This window comes from Meles meles, chromosome 15, assembly GCF_922984935.1.
Source record: "Meles meles chromosome 15, mMelMel3.1 paternal haplotype, whole genome shotgun sequence".
In the NCBI taxonomy this organism is placed as follows: domain Eukaryota; kingdom Metazoa; phylum Chordata; class Mammalia; order Carnivora; family Mustelidae; genus Meles; species Meles meles.
The window spans coordinates 39,793,720-39,818,166 of record NC_060080.1 but is presented as its reverse complement, the minus strand read 5'-3'; the positions used below and the strand labels follow the sequence as shown (position 1 = coordinate 39,818,166).

Below are 24,447 nucleotides of genomic sequence, written 5' to 3'. Positions count from 1 at the left end.
GGAGGGATTATGACAAAGCTCTCCGGGGTCTAAGTATACCGCCCCGTCTCACCTCCTCAGAAACAGAACAGGTGCCCAATGACAAAGAACTAAAAGTTATAACGTGAAAATTACAGACTTTTGAGCTAGCGTTTTGTAAACAGCCTGTGTCTGTAAATCAGCAAATTAAAGGTGTTCAGTTATGCCCTCTAGAAAGAGCAGCACACCACTATAGGTACACTCAGAGGCATTCACATTTCCTGTCAGTCCATACACGAATATGCAGCTCGTTGGGGGAGTAAACACATTTTGCCAGAAATAGGACAGTGGCTGTCATTTGTATAGTGAGTGTTTTTAAGAGAGAAACCAACTCCCTCATCAACACTTAGAGAAAAAATAGTTCCATTTACATTAAGACAGCAGTTTGGATACCTTTCTATTTTCTAAATCTTGAATGAGAAGTAATACAGCGTGTCTGAAAGTAGAGTGCTTCAAACTTGTTTTTGGCATAGTTGAGTGCAAACTTGGTAGCTTGTCCTTGTTAAAACTTTACATTGTAAAATGGAGAAAATACAGTTTGTTCATGAAGGCTCTCTGCTGCTAAAGGCATTTATTGTTTTGGCAAAAAAAAAAAATTTTTTTTTTTTTTTTTTTTTTTTGCTAAAAAGCTGCTTAAGTGAAGCTGTTTCTGATAATTCTGGGTACTCCCAACTAACAGGTAAATACATTTAAAGCATATATTTTTCTTCTGAAACTATTCAGTGAGCCTGAAGAAACAGACGTTCTGCCTTCCCTAAGGGGTTTAATTATTGGTGGGTGTGGGGCACAAACAATGAAAAGCCCTCTGAACCACGAATTTGCTTATAGGTTTGTTTTCTTAAATCCTGTTGTAAATTAGAGTCACCTTCAGGGGCATTGTGGGAAGAAGGGATTTAAATATGCATATCTGGCAACAACCAACTTCAGGTAAAACCGTTTCTCAGGTGGCTAAGATCCAGCCAGCATGTCATCAGTCAAGACTACTGACGTGTGTTCGCCGAGCTCAGTAATGCAACAGTCTTGAACCGGGTCTGCTTATAGCTGGTTGACAGTAAGTTCTATGTGGTACATAACACTAATTCTCTAGTCTTAGAGCATATCTATGAACAAACACAATCCAAGTATTATAAGTGACTGCGTTGTGACCACTGCATGCATTACACTGAAAGAAAACACCAACTCTAAGCACAAATATACAAGTCCTACGTTTAGGCTCAGCTCTCCCAGAAGGGAGGAGCTACCTTGGGCCAAAATGCTACCTAAACCAGATTCTTCTTTTCAGATAAAGTTCTCAGTCTAAGTAGAGAGTCCCCTCAGCAGTGCTCTACTCTACTAAGTGATCCCGGCCTGCATCAGACGTCCAGTAAGACATGGAGTGCCCATGAGTGCGCGACTTCTCACTCACATTCTGCACAAGCCAGGAAGGGAACAGAAGGGTGCCGCCCAGGGCGCTGAGCAGGAAGTCAGTCTGTAAAGATCTCAAGCTTTGAAACCTTTCTAGAACCCAGCATTTTGACAGGTGTCTCAGGCGTATTTGATGGCATATCTGAAACATAGCTTTAGGTTTGGTTTGGTTTGGGTTGACTGGTTAGCTTTTGCTTAGTGTTCTCTTAAGATGTTCAGATTATAGGCTCCTCTACCTGGGGAAATAAGTCACAGAACCGATCACGATGAAGGAGAAACAGTCATTCTTCCAGCACTTTTGGAACACTCAAAACGATTCCCCTCAACAGTCCTGTGAGTTCACATCCCCAGGAAGTTTCACCAAGGGTGAGCCACCTGCCTAAAGCTTTGGTAAATCCCTTGAAATTATTCAGAAGCTCTTAATCCAGAATCCAGGGGGAGACAAGCTTCTTGTGATTTCTCTTATTCTGGACTGCTCCCCTGGCCTCATTACACTCATTTCTGTCATTACAATATTGTCTCTTCATGCTAACCATCTCCGGCGTTTTGGCTAAACATCTGTCTGAAGAAGATGGACCGTCGTCCTGCTGGAAAAGGGATGTTCTACTGGAGTTGTGTTTAGAAGCTTCAGAAGCACATCTGAGACATTCTCTAGAATCAAAATAATTTTTTACACATCTTGTAGTTTTCTTACATATTAGAACCTCTGGCAGCCCTTGCGAGTCCATCTGATTAAGCCAAAACTGATAAATATGTACATCATAGTCCAAAGTATTAGTACCAAGAACAAAAAAAGTTTAAAAAAATCGCTCTGTTTGCATTTACAGGACTGAAAACGAAGTATGCGACAAATAAATTACAAATGTACATCTTGGCAGTGTGAGGGTGATCTCTTATATTTCTAAAAACACACTGCTGACAATCCAATTGTGGAAAATTACTAACCTCAGAAGACTTAAAGGTCACCCCCCACACTACCTTTCCCTTTAGCCTCTCCCCAGCAACATAAAGAAAAGGAAAATGAAAGTCTTTCAAGTGGAAGAGGGGAGAGAGAAAAGGCTGTATCTGTGAGGCTGCATACTCAAAGCACGCCAGCTTGCGGATTTCTACGTTATTAGTGACTAGCTCTTTAAGGCAGAGAAGAAACATTCTGTGGGTCCGGTGCTGTTGGCTCATCTCACTCACGTGGTTTCAGTGGCTGAGGATGAGGTACTTTTCTTCCTAAAGCGGGATCGAAGAACTCTAGGCGGTGCCTGGCAGAGGAAACAGAAAAAGACATCCCTCAATGTGGCGTAAGCGTGGAAACTTTGGAGGCAAGCACCTGTGTGGATTTGTGTTGAGACACAGGCACAGTGTGAGGAAGCCGGCTGGGAATCTGGGAACCGGGTCACATCCCAAGCATCCCATGCTGAGCCAGTGGAGAAGGCAGCCGCCTCCCCCGCGCTTCACCCTCTCCTAAGTTCCTGGGTGTCCCTAGCGAGCAGTTGCGCAAAAGGATGGCACACACCTTTCTTGTTTCTGCCTTGGGAGCAAAATGATCCTAGCAAGTGACTCAGCACAGAGAAATGCCTCCCCATCTCTTCCCTTATCTTTGTTCTTTCCTTGAGAAAGGAGTCTTATGTTTCCAGGTACGTGCCTAAAATTCCTATCACCAAGTTCCCAGTCCTCCTTCTGGATGTGAAATCCTTGAAAGCACCGCAAGCCCCACAGCAAAGGGAAACACTGTCCTTAAGGATAAAGGGTTCCACCTCATCTCCCCGACAAATGGCTATCAAGGCGGGAAGCCCTCCTTCAATGGAACACATAGATCACAGAAGTTACTTCTACAATGAAAGAAAAGTAAGTTTTTGTCCTGGCAGAGCCCTCAAGGCCAGGGGCAGGAAGGGGCAGGGGGACACTAACACAACTGACCCAAGCTACCCCCCATCCCTGTCCATGTCCGCTTCTCTCCAGTCACTTCTTTTTCTATGGCATCCTTCTACACCTCTATTCCTTCGGACCTGAAGCCCCGCCCTCCCTTCTCTGTCTTGCTATTTATAGTCCTCTTTAGGACCTAGTTCAAAAGTCCCTCCTGAGCCCCTCTCCCCACAGCCCAGACACACAGACGCAGGGTCACTTTCTTTGTTCTCCTAGTGTTCTGCACAAGAGAGGACATGAGAGGACTCTGCCCTGTCTCCCCCCTCCTCACTGAAAACTTTCCGGGGGCACACCCACCTCCATTTCCCAGAAAGTAGCTCAGTGCCCAGAAGGCACACAGAAGGGAGGGAGGGAGGGAGAAAGAGAGACCACCCAGGGGGGGCAGGGGCGGAGCTAGAAAGCTCTGGCCTTCCACCTCCTGAGTCCTCAGGACACCTTTTTGATTCGGAAATGTTTACCAGCTGCCTCTGGACACAGAGTAAAAGAAGAATCAGAGAAACCTAACTCTGTCTCAGGCTGTTTGAAGTAAACAGTAAAGCAGCTCATGCAGTTTTAACAAAACAAAACCCAAATGGCATAAACCCTCAGACCCTACGGTGTTTGGGGCACCTTCCTTGGGAGAGCTGAGCCCCTCTCCCCGTCACAGGGTGGCCCCAGCTCTGACCGACTGCTGCAACAGAGTCTAAACCCAGAACATCTTTTACCAAAACCTCCAACTTCAGAACTGACCCGTGCGTGCCCCACCCTGGAAAGGACTCTGATGAACTCAGGTTTGCCCAGTGGTAATAACCACAGTCCTAGTCTGAAAGGGGTCCATTGGCCACGGTGCTCGGGTAGGGGAACATTTCAGTGCATTGCCTCATCTAAGTCTCACGGGGGTCTCTACACTAAGGACAGGGGGCCTCCCAACTTGCCTCAGATGAACGCTCAGGCCACAGTATTCAGCAGATGGGGTCCAGGAGAGGAGACGAGAGGGGCAGAGAGGAAGACTCGGGAGTCCCCAGTTCTGCCAGCCAGCCCTATACCTGGGCCCAAGGCTGGCAACTCCCTATCCTCATCACAAAGCAAGGCCCCTGAGGCTCTAGGCTTGGCCCTCTGGCTGCGACCACTCCACCCACATCCACAGCAATCAGGTACACTTGGTTTGGGTCTTTGTAGAGGGCTGTGCCCTTCCAGTAACGTTTTCTCAGGATCTGCTTTGTACTAGGCACTATTGCTGTGTCTTAAAGATACAGTGATGAACAGCTTCCGTTAAAAAACGTGTCAAATAACATATTTTCTTCCCCCTAAAACACACATTTGGGTTGCTTTTCATTCACATATCATCTTAGGTTAGTGCTTGCAAATTTTTAAGTTTTATTTTAGGTACTACATCACCTCTCCAATTTCGAAATAAAACGAGCAGTCTTTTTGCCCCTAGGCAAGGATCTGGATACTACCTAGCAGTCTGTCCTTTTTGTTTGATGGAGAGAGCGGCACTTGAGAGATGCTGGGGGTCCCAAGAGCTGCCACTCCCAGGACCCCAGATCTCCAGGGCAAAGCCCTTGTGCAAACACATGCTCCAGCCCGCAGCCCCAGACACCTTGTACCTCCAGGGGGATTTCCGTCGTTCGAAGCGCCTTATACTTGTACATGAAATCCAGCAGATCTTCCTCCTCCTCGTCGGAAAATGCCAGTGGGTTTTGGACCTGGTGGGGGTCCCAAGCCTTCACACCACCCTCATTCACATCTCCCTCAACCACTTAATGTCCATTTACAATCTACACAAAGGAGACAAAGTACAGCAGGGAGGGATCAGTATAGAAAGGAGCCAAGAAGGGCAGGCAAAGTCAAGGTTAGGTACACCACACAACAAGCCTGTTAGGACAGCCAAGGTCCCCAGTGTGTGAAGCAGCAGCCTGCATCCTCTGGGCCTCCCTGCAGGGCAGTCCTGGGCTGTGAGTGTGCTGCTAGAAACTGGCAGGCACCATGCACAGGAAGTAGCAGAGGTTCCAGAACCTACTGGATAAGCTGCCAAGGAATGTGGGGGCACTGCTGCCCTGAGAGAAGGAGGACACTGCCTTAGCTGAGAGGTGTCAAACCCTGCGGCTGAGACCTGTGACGCCACACCAAAGGGTGCTCAGGGAAAGAACGTCCTCTGGAATGGATAAATGCCGTGATGGCAGAGGGGCCTGGCGGCTTCCTCTAATCCACGGACAAGCTGTGTTGAAACTGCCTTATACTTGCATGTTCAGCTCCAAGCCTTCTTTGAGACAGGATGTCAAATGCCAGGAAGCTTTCAGGGAGAACCTTAAGCAAAGTTACATAGATTGTTTTCCTTTCAAAGGCCAAGCCCCAGAGAAGCAAAGATGCCCAGTGGAAAGAAAATCGAGGAATACCCTTCCCCCCACATGACAGCAAGATTCCTCTTTTAGTCTACCTTGATTCAATCCGCAAGTAAAATTCCAGAATTAATTCATGTCATTGAATGTGTAGTGTTTTTTTTAATGTTCAATTCTTAAACATATTCCATGTCATCTGGCCAGGTGGTCAGCATATACCCAGCTTATCTGACACTCAAAGAGATAGCTTTCTACCATCCATATATTGTTTTTACTTAGAATCACAGACTGTAGACGTAGGGGACCTCAGATCATCTGGTCAACCACCCCACGGCCTGCGTAAAGAAAACAGAACTCCTTCTGGAACGCCCTGCTACTGCTCCTAAAAACACAGTGAGCCCCCAGATGTGTTCTCCGCATCAACAGGGGACTCACTAGACTATAACACAGCACCCGACTTAACCAGGTGTGGGTGAAGCAAAACTAACAACAGACCCTAACCTTGACTGGGTTTTCCAGGTACTGCTGCTGTACTCCCCAACAGCCAGCAGGAGGCAGCACGAGAGCTAGTTGTCTTAACTGCCAGTCGCAAGGTAGACCTGTAGGCTGGGAATGGCCTGCTCTGACAGTGAGCCCCTTGGTAAGGGCCAAGATTTTGATCATTAATCTTCCTTTGAGTTTTTTGCTCTGTGCATCCCCCAACCCAGGGGGTCAGGTGGGTGGGTTTAGGTTATCCTCTTGTTCCACCCTAGGTGGAATCCGGAAGTCATCCGGGAGCCTCATCTCATCTCAAGTCAGACCTTGACACCATCACAGAGAAATTCCTTCTGGACACAGATACCCCTTGTCTGACGGGAGGGAAAAGAAACGCCTTCCTAGAGCACAAAGGCCTCGGACTAGGGCAGAAACCACAGACGCAGCCTGGCCAGCTCAGCCCCAGTGCAAAACTGCATCCTGGGAGTGGGCTTGGGGACTGGTTGGAATCCGTGCCTCTGTTCCCTCCAAATCTTGATCCAGGGCTTTCCCTGTGCTGTCGCTATCCACTCCTTAACAGTCTGATCACTTCCAGCGACGACCCCTGGGCAGGGAGAGTGACTCTCATGCAAGTTCATGGCCACAGCCTCCACCTCCAAACCTCAGGTGATGGCGGCCAAGGCCTTGAGCCAGCAGAGCGGCTGTCCTATTGCCCAAGGCTGGGTGGCCTAGAGGGAAGTGCAGGAGCCCCTGCTGTCTGCCCTAGTCTCACGACATTCTATATTAGCAAATGTGTCAGCAGGACTAAGAAGGCTGGGGAGCGGCCCGACCTCCTCTCTCTGTGAGGTGGGCAGGGAGGAAGAACACTTGGAGGCCACAGTAGATGCGTCTGCACTGAGCCTGAGGCCCACCTCCCTCCCCCGCTCCTGTAGTGGCAAACAACCCCCAGGTTAGCGAACACATCCCACACAGCACACATCAGCAGGGGCCATTAGTGGAAGTCCGCAAACATGTTGCAGAAGAGCACGCCCGTCCGGAACACTTACATCCGCGTCCCCGACAGCCACCGAGGAGAGAGAAAACAAGATTCCGTTAGGGAAAAGGTCTTTGGGCATGAAACTCACACACGTGTGAGCATGCATGCCTGTGGACAGGTGCACGCCCGGACAGACACACCCTCCCTTCTCACGCTCTAAATCTAGGACAGCTCCTGCTGCCAGAGGAAACACGCAGCGCGGGCCACGCTCCTGACCAATGCAATTCTCTCTCTTTCAAAAGGGTGAATAAAAGACATGACTTTGCTTTTTAAAATGATGTCCCATGCACTTGATTTTTTTTTTTTTTAAGAAAAAAGTACATCTCTATGACTAATTCTGAGCAGTAATACAGACTTCAGTTTTATATTACATCGAGGCAGGTCGAGAGAAGAGGGAGGAGAAAGAGCAGCCAGGCAGGAAGGAGAGGAAATAATAATAAAAATAAGGAGGGGGAGGGGAATAGCTGTGCCAGAAACAGCAGGAAATCGACTGACAGGGGCAGAAATGGAGCTGAAGTGGGGAGAGAATGTTCTACTGGGGTCTGAGATGCACAGATGAAAATCATCTCAAGGGACCAGTAGGGGCCCTCTGACCGGAGTGCCTGTGATCCCCTGAAATCTTCTCCCACAGCGTCAGTGGCCGGAGCTAGCCTCCACCTCCCCCAACACCATCTGCTGACTCTTCCCACCCGGCACCCTTCACTTGCAGAGATGGCCACACTTTATGGAGGAGGGGACAGAGACCTGCACAGCTCAGGGACTTTCCCACCAGCACAGAGGGCCTGGTGTAGACCAACCTGGTTCCTTGCGAGCAGACCCTGGGGAGACTTGGAGGTGTGGGGGAGAATTCCGGGGCACTGGGTGTTAGAGGGCCCGAGAAAGGGAGGGCTGCGGCAAAGTCCCAGATCATAGCTCTGAGCAGAGTCACCCCAGCCCAAGGCCCCACCCAGCCTGGCCTGCTACCCAGTCCCCAACACCCCCATTCCTGTAGGTCCTGGGGAGAGCAAACTTGACTAAATCCCTACAGTTGACTGAAATTCTACTTCAATGCAGCCTCTGATTTGGAAACCATCAGCGGTCACGAAAAGGTGAAGGCATCCCAGACAACAGCACAAAGCAGTCTCGTGAGGAAGGAATGGAGGAGAAGGCAGCTGTCTTCTCCCTGGTCCCCCAAGGAATAACATGCCAGAATTAGAGGCTTTCAGAAAGGCTCATGGAATTTATGAACTCAAAACTGGTGAGTAGTTAGAAATAACCACAGTTGCCTGGGGTTGCTGGAACCTCAAGATCACCATGAACCATGAACCAGTACGCCCACCAGGTCCAAGCACTAGCCTCTAGCACTGCAATGCAATTTTCCTTCATAAAACTGAGATATAACTGACATATATATATATATATATATATATACAGATATATATATATATACACATGTTTATATATATATATGCTTATATATATATATATATATATGTTTATATATATATATAAACTGTTTCTGATGCGGACTGGGTGACCTCTGAGACATGCAGAGCTGGTCAGAGTTAGACCCCTGGGTAGGACACTGGTCTCCACCGTCCCCCTGCTCAGAACTCTTTTGACTGTCAGTTCACACTGGGTTTATGGTCTCCAAAACCCCCAGGTCTTACATGGACTTTCAAAAGCCTTAGAGAAATCTTACAAATGAAGAAATGAAGGGAAAACAGGACACTTCCTAAAACCAGCTCACGCCCTCTGTTCTCACCACTATGGGAGGCATGGCCATGCCTTGGCCGCCCCAGCACCGGGAGCACAGGCAGTAGGGAGGACCGTGCTTGCCTCCTCCTCCCCTCATGTCAGCTAGATGCTGTAGGCCTGGTGGTCTTTTGCCTTGGAGCCAAAGGCAGTTCCTCCATGGGGGACACCCTCCATGGCGGGTACAAGGGGAGCTGAGCCGGTCTAGCACCACAGCCAGTCCCTCACGTGTCTACTCAGGGTCAGGGAGACAGCAGGAGCAGGTCAGGACAGAATATGTCCATCCACGGGGCGGCCACGGCTGCATTAAGCCATCACTTGCTCACAGGAAAGGCAGAAGCACGAGTCCCTGTCCAGGACTGGGGAACCCTGTTTTCCTCCCTGCTCCCTGAGGTTTCCTGGCTGCTCCGGGCTGAAATACAAAGCCTTTTCACAGACATTTTCACAACCACACAGTGAGATGGGGAGGCGGGATCTTTACATCTATTTTACGATGGGGAAATCGAGGCTCAGAGTGGTTAGGTGGTTCACGCACGGTTACACAGCTAGTAAGCAGCAAAGCAGGGCCAGGGCTCCCTTGGCTGCACCTGGACCAAGACCCCTGGAGCTACGGGGCTCTGTCACTTCCAAGGACCAGGGTAAGTTCCCGTGTCCTCATCACAGAGAACCAGGAAATATGGCCCTGCAGTGGTCTCAGAAGATCTCCACACATTCTTTGATACACCTCCCTTCAAGAGGTGGAGATTAATTCCCCTCCCCTTGAGTGGGGACTGGACCTAATGACTCTCTCCCAACAAACAGAAGAAGACAGAGGTGGTGGCGTGTGACTTCAAAGACTAGGTCCTAAAACCTACTGCGGCCTCCCGTGTGTCCTCTCTCTACCGGATCACTCACTCCAGGTGAAGCCAGCTGCTATGTTGTAAGCACGCTCAGGCAGCCCCAGAGAGACCCATGTGGTAAGACCCGAGCCTGCAGCTGGGAGCCATGAGAGAGTCATCTTAGAAGCAGATCCTCAAAGCTCAGTCAAGCCTTCCGATGACTACAGCCCCTGCCAGTATCCTGACTACAACTCTTCATAGACCCTGACCTGGAACCCCCTCAGTTCAGCTGCTCCTGAATTCCTAGCCTGCACACACTGTAAGATAACCCAGGTTTGTTATTTCAGGGAGTTAACCTCCTGAATTCCTCACAGACTGTGCAGCTGGAAGGGAGCCCCAGGGTCAGGCGCCAGCTTCTGGTTAGAACCTGCGCCGGAGGCCAGAGCCCAGCACACTGCACAGAGGCTGGCTGCTTACTCACCTTTCCGGGTCCTGCAGGTGGAGCAGCAGGTACACACTGTGGGGATGGGGGACATCATCAGTGATACCCTCACTCGACAGGAACCAGCCCCAGGCAAGCGGGGAGGCCCCAGTCGGTTCAATATAGGGGTCCCAGGACTATGCGTCTCTGTAGAGACACCAAGGTGGTGGGAGGAGATCATTCCAGATTCCGCTTCTTCTCAGGGGCTAGAAAATACTCATGCCTGGCCCACAGAGGCCAGTCCTTAAGTCCTTCAAAAAATAATTCCCACTGCACCTGCCCCCACATCCCTGCTCTTGATGCCTTCCAGTTCAGAATGGCCTCCAGGAAACCTTCTCAGACTGACCTCTGGCTTTCTGGAGTGCTTAGTGTCAGTCACTTGACTGTTGCTTTGCAAACTCCTCTGGTCTCGGTGCCCAACTGGGCCTTGGTATACAGTAGGTGCTTACTAAATACATGCTGAGTGTCTCCAAAATCATGGAAGGCAAGGATCATTCTTTCAATACCCTCTGCACCCCTCCTGGGGTTCAATGTCAAGCTTTTAATAAATGGTGTCTAACAAAATTCTGTAGGGAAGGCAATGTGTTCCTGGAAAGTCTGTATTATTATTTCACACCAGGGATATGTATTTTTATTTTACATACACTGTTCCATATTATCTCACTCTGTTTTGTCCTTTTATCACTAGGCATTGTGTTTCGAGATCCGCGTGGATGAACATTGAGATGCTGCCTCCCACAGCTGCACACATCTCCATGGGGTCCAGCCACCGCCTCTTACCTGTCGGCTGTCAGGCTGCCTTCAACAGCTGCTAGCTGTCCGGGCTTGGCAAATTCTGTGTGCTCTCCTCCCAACCCTAAGACATAGGCTGTGCAGGGATTACAGTACCCTCTTCTCAGAGGAGAGCACTTGAGGGAACTGTGCTTGTCTTCCGTGCCCAGGTCGAATTCTGCAGTAGTGACCGCCTGGGGTATCATTTCGAGAAGGGGTCGGAGGCCCAATGAGAACAATGTGGCAAGTGCCTGACAATGTCTGCCTTGCTCACACTGTGCTGCTGCTCTTCGCAGGCCCACGGTCACCCTGCCGGAATGGGAGTCCAGATGCTGGCCCCACCCGACCACGCCCAGTGTCCAAGGCCCATGAGGCCAGGAGGGAGCCCTTCGTAGCTGGGCCTCCTCTGCCAGACTTCCTTCAAGGCACCTCGATCCCCAACTGCTCTGGGGCCTCTGATCTGGGTGCTTTTGCCGCATGCCCAGGCCCCGGGTCATCTTTCACCTGTCTCTCTTCCTGAGAGGACTTTTATTTTAGGCCCCAGGACAGCTGGAGTGAGTGCCACATGGTCCCTGCCCTTCCTGCTGGGTCAGCACCTCCCTCCTCTGCCCCCTGGAATCACAGGTGCTGTGGCTGAGGGGAGCAGCAGGGAGAGCAGGCGGCATCCTGCGGTAGCATCGTAGGTTCTCTGCTTCTCTGGGAGCTCCACAGGCTCAGCCTGTGTCCCGGCATGCCACAGAGTGCATCACAGCTAATGGGAGGCGGCAGGACCAGCACCGAGACAGAGCATCCCATCTATCTAGTGCTGGTCTGGGAAAACGGTCGAAGCCGGGCACATGTTTCCCATTGCCTTCTGCCCTTACCAGACTTCTCCCTTTCCCACGTTCTGAGGCTGCCCTGAACCATCCACCAAGGAGCAGTCTAGGCAGGACGCCTGGATCTGGTCCTGGGTGGCCTTGGCACTGTACATGACCTCTCTGAACCTACTTCTTCTACTTGGTTCACTTTATAATGACAACATAGAATCTTAGAGGGCAAGGGACGGTGGGGCCGCCAAGGCCCACCTGCTAGCCAAAGCAGGAAGACCTTCTTAGAGCCTCAGTACATGACCATCCAACTTTGGTTTGGTCCCTTCCGATGTCAGGGACCTCTCAATGCAGCTCATTTGTCTCCTGGACACTTTCCCATTAGAAAGTGTTTTCATGGATGGGTTAGATAACAACAGAAACAACAGCAGCTACTACATAAAATGTCGAGCATGATCCTAAGCATTCTTGCACGGATTATCTTATTTGAATCCTCAAGACACCCCTACAAGTGGGTGTTGTCATCCCTCGTGTACAGATAGGGAACCTGAGCCCAGGTCACAAGGTAGTAAGCAGCTGCCCCCTTGGGACTTTATCCAACTTTATCCCATAGGTTCTTGCTCTGCCCTCTGAGCCTCCCAGAGGAAAAAAAACTGTTTTTCTTCCGAATAACAGTTTTCTTTGAGGTTCTGTAGCCCATGAGCAAACTGAAGGTGGAGGTGATCCCTAATTCCAGTTTCTAGCCCTCTTTCTGAGACAGTGCCCAGTAGGTCAGAAGCTGGATATGCTCGAGGACATCTAGATGGTGGAGGGGTAAGCACCTGGAGGGCACTGGCCCAGGAGTCAGGAGGCCCAGGAGAACGCCAGTCAGTAGAGTTCCAGTCAGTGGTTACCGTTCCCTTCCCTGGAACTCTGTCTCTTCATCGGTAAAAACCGAAGGTCATACTGAATGATCCTGAGGTCCCTGCCCACTGTCCTTCTGGGATTCCATTCTGAACTCTCCTGGGGGAAGGTTCACTTAGGAGATAACCCCCGACCCAAGATGATCCTCACCCCTACGGCCAAGCTTCAACATTCCCAACCCCGCCGGAGTTAAACCGTCTTCCTTCCAAGAATCTTGGAGGAAAGTCACAATCTTCACACCCGGGGCCAGGGTAAAGTGGACTCTTCCTCAGAAGGGAGGAAACTGATGGACACCGGGCCTGGCTCTGAGCTGTTCCCCTCTCCCTGGCAGGGCACATGAGTCTTTATTCCTAGGGCAGCCGCAGGGCCCCTTTGTTCCCAAACCTGTCCATGACTCCCAAAGTCAGGTGGGGTCCCTGAGGCTTGGCTGCACCTCACAGCACAGGGTCAGGGCCCTGCTCTGTGTTCAAGAGCAGGGCTGCTACCAGGCATATGTCACAGACCAAGGCTCCAAAAGGGTGGTCCGTTTCCCATCTGTGAGGCTCGATTTCCCACCAAGGGTGAGGAGTCGAGCTGGCAATCCGGGACTGGCCCCTGTACCCTCTTCACCATTAACCCGGCCGTGCTCAGCCCTTGAGAGCCAAGGGTCATGGAAGCTCCCCAAGAAATGGCCTGGGAAGATATGAGTCCTGGCCCAGTGCCCTACCCCCTTATAAGCTCCCAACCCATGCCCCCCCTCAATAAGCCTGAAACCCACTAATAGGTCAGACACCTGTGGGTTCTGAATTTGGCTGTACCTCAACACCATCACGTATGTGAGTCTTGTCCCAGACTTGCTGACCCCTCCGGACATGGATGCAGGACTCTGCATGTTTAACGTCAATGCTAATACAAGCAACCTGAGACACTGGGGATACAGGTGGGGTTTCCCTAAAGCCGTGGCCTCTGCAGGAATCAGACCTCGGAGCTAGTGTGGCCCTTGGCACATAGTGGCTGAGGGTGTGCGTGGTGAATGGGGGCTCAGGGCTGGGAGGAGATGGTGGAGTGAGGGAGTACAGGAGACATTCAGCCAGGGAAAAGGGACCACAGGAACCGTAAGCTCTGGGTGGGGAGGAGGAGACATTCAGGTGCAGGTAAGCCCTCCTGGGAGTGCTGGATCAGAGAGGAAAAGAGGGGGAAAAAGCTGCCTTGGCTGAGGGCCAGCTGTGCCCATGGCCTCCAGGCTTGGTTCAGGCACTATTCCCCAACCACCCCCAAACCCTCAGATCATCAGATGGAGCAGGCAAGACCCTTTGGTGCAGGTGGTCTAATCCTGCCCCCTGATCAGAGTCCCCAGGCCAGCCTCCCATGCTGGCCTGAGTGGTGCTCTGCCTCTCAGCCAGCCTGGCATGATCTGATGGACATCTATGTGGACGGCAATGCCGGGTTATATGCCACGTGGTGTGGACTGGGCCGCTGGCAACAAAAACAAGGCCTCTGAACTGGAAAGGGGGAAGAGGGAAATGACACCTACCTGAGCTGCTAGCACTCTCAGAAGCGCTCCTGGACATCTTGGGCTGGCCGTGTTTGCCGGTGGCTCGCCCGGATCCCGGTGGTGGGGGGCTGGCGGGAGTAGGGGCACCGTCACCCCTGATGGTGGTGAGGTCCTGCATGCTGAAGCTGCGAAGTCTCTCTGATAAGGCACCCTGCCCCTGGAGACAACACAGAAGGGGGCCCAGGTCAGAGGCCTGCCCCACACAGCACAGGCTGTGGGGCAGGGGGTGGGCAGACACCACACAGGGGGCTTCTGGCACTCAGCCAGGTGGAACTCAAGAGCGGGAATGGCCCTGCAGAGGGCCCGGGGCCTGGTGTACTTGCTGGAAGCACCGAGAGGGTCAAGGTCTAGAATGTTCCAGGGCTTTCTGTGGGCCCCAGCAATTGTTCCTCTGGCTCCTGGCTCCTTCCTCTCCTTCAGACGCCCACATCACAGGGTGAGCTAGAAGCAGAGACAGACTCCGGGCGGAGGAAAGGACGGCTGCCTGCCGTTGCCGCTTCTCTGGCTTTACATGAATAAAAATCCTTATGTAGTCACATTTTGCTCAGTTCCCAGGACACAAGGATCTGGTCAGAAAGAGCAAAATCTAATAATCTGTGTGCTTGGGACTTCCTCTTTTCCAGGGAAATAAAATTCAGCCCGTGTTTTTTTAAAATGTTTGACAACAGCGATTTCTCTTATCTGTTCATGTTGCTGTTTATGAGGTGCATTTCCTTCCACTCTAGCATCTGAGCTTCATAAAATACACAAAAGGCAATGAATCAGGAAGGGGGGGAAATGATATTAAAAAAAAAAAAAAAAGCCCTGCTGACTATAACCATTTCATATTCTGAGAGAGTCACAGAATTCATCTCAGGGGAAAATTGTTCTTTTGTTTAGGAAAGCAAGACCAACCCATTATACTTATGAAAGGGAAGGTCCTTGCTGTCTGGTTGAGAGAATCTGTGTCAGAGTGAAAAGGATCACAGCAAAGGCTCAGGGAGAGCGGTATTGCCCCAGGGGCACCTCAGGGGCTGGAGAGGGAGCTTGTGTTTGGGGGAGAAGGACCTGAGAGGGAGGCCAGGGTCTGGTAGGAGAATGGGGATACTGAGAATGGGGTTGGGATTTGAAGAGAAGGAGACGGCCAGTAACCACCAGGCAAATGGATGAAGGTGGGCGTCGTCAGAAATACTGGAGGGCCTATAGACTTCCCACAGGGGCAAGGGACCGCAGGGGGTAGGGGAGAAGATATTCTACTTGGATAAGGAAGGAAAGAGTGGTTCTAGAGGGCTGGAGGCCTTGGGAACAATAAGGCACAACAGATGGAACAGAACCAACAAGTAAGCACAAAATCAGTGGGAACAGCTAATGAGAGGGCTCTGGTTTGGGGGCGGGATGGATGAAACAAACAGGGACCACAACGGTTTAGCGGGATGCTTTCAACATGGCAGAGGGTTTGGAGGACTTTTTTCATTTCACTTGAGGAGAATAAAGAAAAAAAAAAAAAATGAAAATGGCCAGCAAAGCAGAGCAGTCCACAGAAGTGACTAGTCAAAGAGCCAGTTACAAAAAGGAGCAAATGCAGAATGAGTTCATTAGGGCGAAGGTGGGAAACAAAAGGCGCTTGCAGACAGGTCTAGAAGAAACGTCAGAGTAAAACAACGAGCATGAAAATATGAAAAAGACCAGTTCTCAACCTACCAAAGATATAAAAAATGTCTCTAGGAAACTAACAACAAAAAAGAAAACTATTTTAATAAAAATAAAATTAGAACTGTATATCCAGGCAAAGGGGAGTCTGATGTTAAGAAGAGATGGAAATCCCCCTGTTAGCCTCAGATACCACTCTGTACAATGGCGGCCAAGGGGTCACCTTCTAGACATGAACAGCTGGGTGGTCTGTGCCATGAAAACCAGGTGGGACTAGCTGCCCACTATAATCTCCTCCAAGAGTTATCAGCCAACGACCCACGATTATTTCACCTGGAAGCATTTTAGGTGACATCGAGAACTCAGAGAAAATGAGAGGACTGAAGAACAAAAATGGATTCTGAAAAGAAGGGGGGAAATATTGTTACAGATAATGCAATAATTCAGTGTTAGTTTCACGCCCAGGAAGACCATTCACTGGCTTGCTTTCAGTCTTCCTCCTGTTCAGTTACTTTTGTCCAACAAGAAACAATTTATCAAGGACGTTCTCTGGGCAAGACACTGTGCTAGGTGTTATTAGGAAACACCAACAATACAACTCAATTTCAGACGAAATATAAAAAGACAAATGTACAAATAACCACACAGAGCTGCCGGACCAGAAGGTTCTGTAAGCGAGGATGAAGAACAAGAGTTCTAGAGTCAGACCTAGAGTCTAATTACAGTCCTATCACGGATCGCTGGGTGACCTTAACCCCTCCCCACCTCAATATTCTCCTCTGCCAAGGAGCATCCACATGGCGGGATACGGTGAGGGTTACATGAGATTATGCCCATACAATATCCATTACAAAGCCCAATGCCTAGTAAGTGTTCAAAAAATGCCAGTTATGATGATGGTGATGACGACGGTGTTGATGATGATACTGCCTCCTGAAACACACAAATTGCTGTTGGAATAAAAAAATGAAAAGACTACACCCAGCCAAAAGGACACAGAGGGGCTTCATGACCCAAGCCCAAATAAATGGCCAGGAATTGATATGGTGCTCTCATTTGTAAACCTCTCAGCCCCGTTCAGACTCCTCTCCAAACCTCATTCCCATTCACTTTCCACAAACCCCAATCCACCCTGCCACTTGGGCTCTTCTCTGGAGAACCTCCATTTTATTATTCTGGGAACAGCCAAGAGTTGTTCACTGGTATCCCACAAAATTGGGCTCCCTATTTTGGGAAAATTAAGTTGGATCCCCTAAGTTTGTTAAAGCTTAATACCAGGGGCACCTGGGTGGCTCAGTTTGTTGAGTTCAAGTCATGATCCTGGAGTTCCAGGATCGAGACCCACATTGGGTTCCCTTGCTCAGCAGGCTGGGGGTGGGGGGTCTGGCTTCTCCCTCTGTTGTTCCCCCTCTCATGCTCTCTCTCCCTCTCCATCTCTCTCTCAAATAAATAAATAAAATCTTTTTTTAAAAAGGCTTAATACCATATTCTCCATAATTCAATGAGCCATATTACCATATTAAAGCCTCTGAGAAGTCCTACAGTGTTTCAGGTTAACTCACTGTATTTCAAATGAATTTGCTCACAGTGGGGTATACTGTTAGTTGGCCATCCAAAATCATCCCCCACCCCATTCTTGACATGGTGGAAAAAATACCCAGATTCATTCCCCAATCTCCCTTGTAACGATGGAGGGCTATGTGATCCAATTCTGCCCAATGGAAGGAGAAATCTGCTAAGGAATTTCTGGGAGAGGAACTTTCTTGTGCTAAGAGAAGACAGGCCCAACCCCGCTCCCTGTTTTCTGCCTCTGAGCCTGGTGGAGCTGCCATTTTGTGACTAAGAGACTCACAGAAACATCCATCCAGAGCCTCGACATCACTCCCCCTCCAGAATAATGACAGCCCTCTCTTGCGCCCAGACTTCCTATAAATGATTTTCATCAATTTCAAGACATATATTCTTTTTTCATCATTGATACAGGAGTGTGTCTTAAAATTATCGTTGCCTTGACATCACTGTCATTGCCTACATAGGAATGCATTTGGTTGTCATTCCCCATGGCACGGACTGGACACCCGAACTGAACTGAGTGTTCAACTCACAAACCGTCAAGAACCACCCAAAGAAGAAATATGGGTCCCAGTTGTCTGAAGCACATTCCACAGAGACCTCTGGTAAGATCAAGAAAGTGGCAGCATCCAACCTGGCAGAATGGGTAGCAGCAGCATGGATAAAAGTCCCAGAGACAAGAGCTCTGAACCACCAGTGCTCCGGAAGGCAGAGAGTGATATGGCGTGGTCGTAAATGGATACAGAGGAGCTCAGGGGAAAAGTGATTCAGAGGAGTCAGACTCAGAAAGTAAAAAAGTGAGGTTAGGAAGACCTCAACCAACCGATCGTGCTTCTAGGTTCCTTTTAATGTGTGTACAAAAGTGAAGATTTGATGTCCAAACAAGTCTAAGAGAGTGCTTTGGATAAGTAGAAGTAAAAAGCTTTCTGTCCTAATTTAATTGGAGATATGTTCTTCCTTATAAGATAACAATGTATTAGGGTGCCTGGGTGGCTCAGTGGGTTAAGCCTCTGCCTTCGGCTCAGGTCATGATCTCAGGGTTCTGGGATTGAGCCCCTCGTCGGGCTCTCTGCTCAGCAGGGAGCCTGCTTCCTCCTCTCTCTCTGCCTGCCTCTCTGCCTACTTGTGATCTCTCTCTCTGTCAAATAAATAAATAAAATCTTTTTTTTAAAAAAAAGATAACAATGTATCTTAGAAACCACAGCATTTTAAGCTCAATGCAATATGGCTGCACGTCTCCACAAAGTTTTCTCTGGCCATCTCAAGCTCCCTGACTGGGTGCTCAGGGCCATCTGGGATCCTCTGTAGCACCTCACACTATTATATTTAACTATTGCTATTGTTTTTGGGTTTGTCTTGCCTTCCAGACCGTCCATTTCATTTACTAGTACAGCCTTGGTGTCTGTCACCTGATACACATTAGGGGTCAAGGAGCTGAATGAAGGAACATGCGGCCGTTTACCCAGCAATCCCCTCAGTAAGGGGCAGCAACAGGAAATCCCCGCCTCCACCCAGTGCATGGGGTCAAGGGGCCACCGTCCAGCCCCTGAAGGAGCCCCCAGCTGGGCAGGGACTCTAGCTCTGTCCTCAAGGAGTATAGGAGAAATGCTGGAGGGCTGGAGGGTGCAAATATCAGAGAGGCCAGGCTCCCCACAGGAGACTGCACGTGAGCTGGCCTTGGAGGATGTGCGTGGGTGAAGACGCAGGCCAAGTGGAAGAAGTAGATTTCTTAGTCAGCCACCACCCCGAGCTGCCACTTTATTCCATGCCAGATGAGATGCTAAGGACACACGGGTACCACCTTCACACTGGGTTAGTGCCCAAATGAACGCTTTGGTGGAAGGGCCTGCTAAAAGGCCACAGGTTTCTTCCAGAACAGCTGGCGGGTGGAGGACAGCGGCAGGGGTGCGACCTACTCTTTACTGCATGCCCTCTTTTGTGCTTTTAGGACTTTATACCATAAACGTGTATTACCTTGCAGAAATCATTACTACTTCATTTTCAGAAACACTCATAGAACTTTCCCAAGTTCACCTTGAGGATCCCATTTTTGTAAATACAGGGCTTGCAGGATGCTGACAAATGCCATCTAGACCAAAAAAGAATGACACGGAACCTTTTTTTTTTTTTTTTTTTTTGAATAAACAAATGAGAACAGAGAAGGAAGAAGTGGTGGCTCTGGACACTGCAATGCATTCGCTGTCCAGCTCTGAGAGCCTAGTCTCAACTCTGCTATGAGGGGCTTTGACCAAGCCACATTGGTCCTTCTCAGCCTTGCAACCTCATTGGGAAGTTAAAACACTGAACAAGATTTCCTTTGAACTACGAAACTCTGAGTTCAAGAATCTATGACCCTCTTCTGTGGTTCATTAACTGGCTCTGATTGCAATTCCAAAATAAGCGTTTCTAGAATTATTTGAAAATCTCTAAAATAAATGTTGGGTCTCCCATAGTAACTCTGATGGTGGAATAGAGTCTAGCATGTATGTGTGTGTGTTGTTTAAAGTCCTGTATCAATTTCCTCCCCAGCCAACACTCAGTTCAGAATATGAGCCATAGAAAAGCGTAGAATGCCAGAGCCCTTTCATGAACCAAGGTCAGCCTACTCTGAGTACATCTGAGCCTGTTCTGGGGCTATCATACGACATGCCAGTAGTGTCCTTACCAACCTGCCTCTGGAAGACCCTCTCCACAGCCCCCCATCATGGGACTGGGAAGGGAGACATACTCATCCTTCTACAAGAACAAATCTGACTTATAATCTGTTGCCCTCCTGACCTCTCATTCGCTATGGTGTCAAAAGCAAGTCTACCCAGCTTTGTTATTGTTCTTTCTTTACCTGTTGTTTGTTTTCACAGACCCACCAGTGCTTTCTGGACACATCAACACAGCATGGCCTGGGGGTTCTAGAACCCCCAGAAATCCTACAGATGTACCTGGGGACAAGGGAGGGTAATCCATTCCTGATTCTTTAAATTTTTTTTTTTTTTTTTTTTTTTTTTTTTTTTTTTTTTTGGCTAAAACTCTTTAGGAAATTGGACTTGAAGAGGTAAACTGTGTCACTGAACTTTCTATTAATCTGAGATCTTTACTTTCTTCCTCAGCTGGTAAGGAATGAGAAAGCCACTTTGCTAACACACACCAAATTCTGTATGTTTTGATGTTTTTAAAAAAGAAAAAAAAATTTAAAGTAAACTCTACCCCTAATGTGAGGCTTAAACTCATGACTCTGAGATCAAGAGTTGCATGCTCTACTGACCGAGCCAGCGAAGGGCCGTTTTGATGTTTTTCCTAGTTGGGGGAGGGGGGTGGTGTTCCTGGAAAACCCAGACCTTTAATAATCTGGCATTCCAAGTAAAACAATTTACCGTTAACAGGATGCCTGTCATTAGGGCCCACAGAGCCCGGGCTCAGCACAGCAGCTAAGCTTGGCTGCAAGCCCTTGATGAGGTCCTCTTTTCCAGAGGGACACACCAAGTCACAGGGGAAGGCTCCAGCAGAGCCTTCCCAGATATCGAATGCTTGTAACGAATGACAAAGAGAATAAAGACAACAGGTTTTAGTGAGCCAGGCAATTGATAAGAAAGCCACCAGCATAACCACATTTCCCACTGGTTATTCAGAACGAGTTAGTGCCTCCTTCTAAAGAGCTACCCACTTCGCGGACAGAGTTAACCCTTCTAGCTACACATGCTTCACATCAATGCCAAACAGGCTCCTTTTCAACATGCTGGATGGAGATGGGGGGCCTTGACTGTGACATAACATCAGATTAACAATCAAAGGAGAAAGAAAGAAAGAGACAGGATTTCTCCCACAATAGCATCAATTATCAAATTCAACATTCTCCAGGCATTAAACAAAGAAAAAAAAAAAAACCCAAGTAAGTTAATCACATGTTAGATGCTACCAAATTAACACAAAAAAGAGGCTCTGGAAGGACACCGAAGAGGGACTGGCTCTGGGATTAACACACACATACACACACAGGTGTCGGGAGAAGAAACACCTTGCTCGGATCCAGACCATGGGCTGGTGGGTGGAGGGGGCTGCTGGCCTCTCCACCCGACTGGATCTGTTTGGAGTTAGTCACACCTCTCCACGGGGTTACCTGCCCTTCTCTGAGGTCCAAAGAGGAGACAAAATGAAAGAGTCGAGCCACCTGACAAAGGGGAAAAGAAAAAAAGCCATGGGCACCAAGCCTACAAAACAGGGTTGAAGGGCGCCACGCTGTCTTCACCTAGGACACTCGCTCTCTCATTCACTCACTCAACTTTCTTCCTTCCTCCATTCGCAGCGGATGCAGAGGGAGTGTTTCCAAAGCTCCGTGTGAAGCCCCCACAGAGGAACAAAGATGAATATGAAACACGATATGGGATTCCTACTCCCAAGGAGCTCACAGTCTAGCCCAGGGCCTCTAGGCACAAATGCACACAGGTAGCAAATGACAAAGATGACACAGTGTGGGGCCGACTTTCAGAGGAGGGAGAGGGGGCAGCTGGCTGACACCTGGTAGCGGTCTTGAGTCTCAGACTCGTGTGAGAGCTCAAACCTGAGTGAAGCCAGGGCCGCTTGTCTGCTTCCTCCTTGGAGAGCCAGAGGCTCTGAGGGGAGGCTGATGTGGTAGCAGATCCCTCTTCCTGGGCGGGTGGGGGGGGGTGGAGGGGATAGGGGAGGGATGTTGCCAAAGGACAATGAGGGAGAGAAAGGACTAGGGTCGGAGGGAGGTGGGGGGACAGCATCCCCAAAGACCCATGTGTTCCACCGTTAGTGAGAAGTAGAGCTACAGTACATTTGCAAATATGCCCACAGTATCATAAGCGATGAAGCTTTAAAGGAACTAGATCTTACAGTAACATGTATCTGTGATCCAAACTCCTTCAGCCTAGTCCGCACCATATCCCGCATTTAAGTGTTGCCCCAGCCTTGCCTCAGGGCAAAGAGGGAGCCTGCCTTAGTGCCATTTGCTGGCCGCCTTTGACAAATAAACGTGCCTTCTTCATTCCGAAGGATGTCTGATACTAAAATGGTCAAAAGGAGCATGCAGACAGCCCAAGAAATATCCAGGGCTGTGAATGACTCTAAAATTCTCAGTGGCAGACAGTCCTCTCTCGGTGACTCAGCCATGGGTTCTCGGGGACTGGTGATGTACCCCAAGCACTAATGGTCAGGAACTGGCAGCCCGGCGTGTGTGTGTGTGGGTGGGGGGGGGGGGTGGAGTAGAGGGTTTGGGGAGGGGCCTGGGGTGCTTACAGTGATGCAGGGAACTATGGACTGGGAACTAGACAGTCTCATTCTGCACAGTTTGGCGCATCCCATCTGTGTGACCCTGGGTGAGCCACTCAACACCCAGGCCTCAGTGTCTAGTCCTGTGAAGTAAGGGGGGAGGGGCAAAGATGGCATCTAAGTCCTCTGTCTGCTCTAGTAACCCACAGGTTTGACACTCCTTCTCTCTTGGAGGAGGGCAGGTGCTCACTGTTGTAAGCTGAACCCAGGGACCCACTCCCCCAGGCACGAAGAGGAGAAGGAAACAATGGTATGGAAAGTCAGGCGGAGAGCAATGAGGGACCTGAACTTGAGGGCTGGAGGGCTTGCCCTGGGGAGACCCAGTGCAGGCAAGGCCAACTGGGATAAGAGCCCAGGTAGCACCATGATACTGTGTTCACTACCACACCTTAGAGAAAAGATGGGGAGAGTCTAGATCCACATGAGAGGGAAACTCAGCTTCCTCTCCAGAAGAGTCTGAATTGTAAATAGCTTCCCAATGCCAGCATCTGTTGTTTCTTTTATTCTGCTCAACAGAATGACGATCAGCTTCAAGATGAAACCAACATACAGGAGAAGTGAGTAATATGCAACCTTCATGAAGCATGTAGTATGAGCTCTGCATTCTGTGAAGTTTCTAGGTACACTGTCCCATAGATGTTTTATGGCAAGCACTATGGTCATGCCCATGTTGCAGATGAAAAAACTGAGACGTACAGAGGTGAAGCTATAAGTGTGGGAGCTGGGGTTTTTAATTTGGTTCTGCTTACCTCCCTGACCCACCCGTGATGTGAAGCTTTGCTCTATTAGCTGAAACAGCTAAAAATATGTACAACAGCCCTTCATTCCTTTAACATTGACTGAGCACCTACTAGATAAGACGTAATTATAATGATCACAATAGAGTGCCATATGGTGACCAAGACACAAGAGAACAGTTCCACCTGGAATCAGAAGAGGTTTCCAAGGAGAAGGTGGCTTTTGACCTTAAAAGATGGACAGGATTTCAAACAGGTGGCAATGGGGACAGATGAAGGCCGAGGGGAGGAGAGGCAGGAAAGAGAAAAGTCTAGAAATAGCACACAGAGTTGCTATTTCTGGAATAGGACAGAAGATGGTGCTGCGAGTATAGTACAAGAGGAGCCAGAAAGGTAAGGAGAAATCAGACAAGGTGGAAGAGCTGGGATCAGGGCTCAAAGAGGAAGGGAGAGGAGTAGGGACTACCTGCGCGGCTACTGCAATAGTCCAAGCCCTGAGGAAGAGAGTGGGGAAGAAGGTCTGGAAGAAGGGAAGGGATGCCAAATGGGCAGGACTTGAAGAGTAATTGGGAAAAAGGAGGACATCAAAGATGACTGAGATCTGGAGCCTGAAGGCCTGAGAGGGTGGATGGTGATTTCATTGTCATCAGAGAGATGGGACACAAGAGGAGGGCGGATTCAGGGTTAATGAAATGCTGACTAAAGGTATCAAGGAGCCAAGGGGAGGAGAGGTTCAGCAGAGAATCAGAAACACTGTCCTTGAGCCCCTGGCAGAGAAGTCTATCTGAGAACCGGTGCATTAAGGGACAGCTGAAGGTGAGGGAAAGAATGAGATGATCCTGGGAGGGAGAGGAGAATGAGGTGGGGTTCTGGAGAAATCCCATGCAGCACTGGGGGCGGGGGGCGGCTACGGGAGGACGAACAGAGTGAGCAGGAGAGTAGAATCAGGGAGGAGGAGGAAACCAAGAAGGTGCCACATCACCACAGCTAAGCAGCTCCTTCCTGC

At 49.4% G+C, this 24,447-nt stretch overlaps 1 protein-coding gene across 2 annotated transcripts in view; it reads right to left on the bottom strand.

The window, feature by feature from the left end:
* Positions 1 to 577: 577 nt before the first annotated feature.
* Positions 578 to 24,447, bottom strand: part of REEP1 (receptor accessory protein 1) — a 103,511-nt gene continuing 79,641 nt past the window's right edge. The window contains exons 6-9 of one of the 2 annotated variants that reach the window (XM_045979901.1): positions 14,197 to 14,374; positions 10,204 to 10,239; positions 4,929 to 5,080; positions 578 to 2,675 (exon numbers count right to left, since the gene is read on the bottom strand). In XM_045979901.1, the coding sequence (XP_045835857.1) occupies positions 2,604 to 2,675; positions 4,929 to 5,080; positions 10,204 to 10,239; positions 14,197 to 14,374 (438 nt within the window). In that variant the 3' untranslated portion in view covers positions 578 to 2,603. The remainder of the gene's footprint in view (positions 2,676 to 4,928; positions 5,081 to 10,203; positions 10,240 to 14,196; positions 14,375 to 24,447) is intronic. The other variant, XM_045979900.1, reaches the window with a different exon arrangement.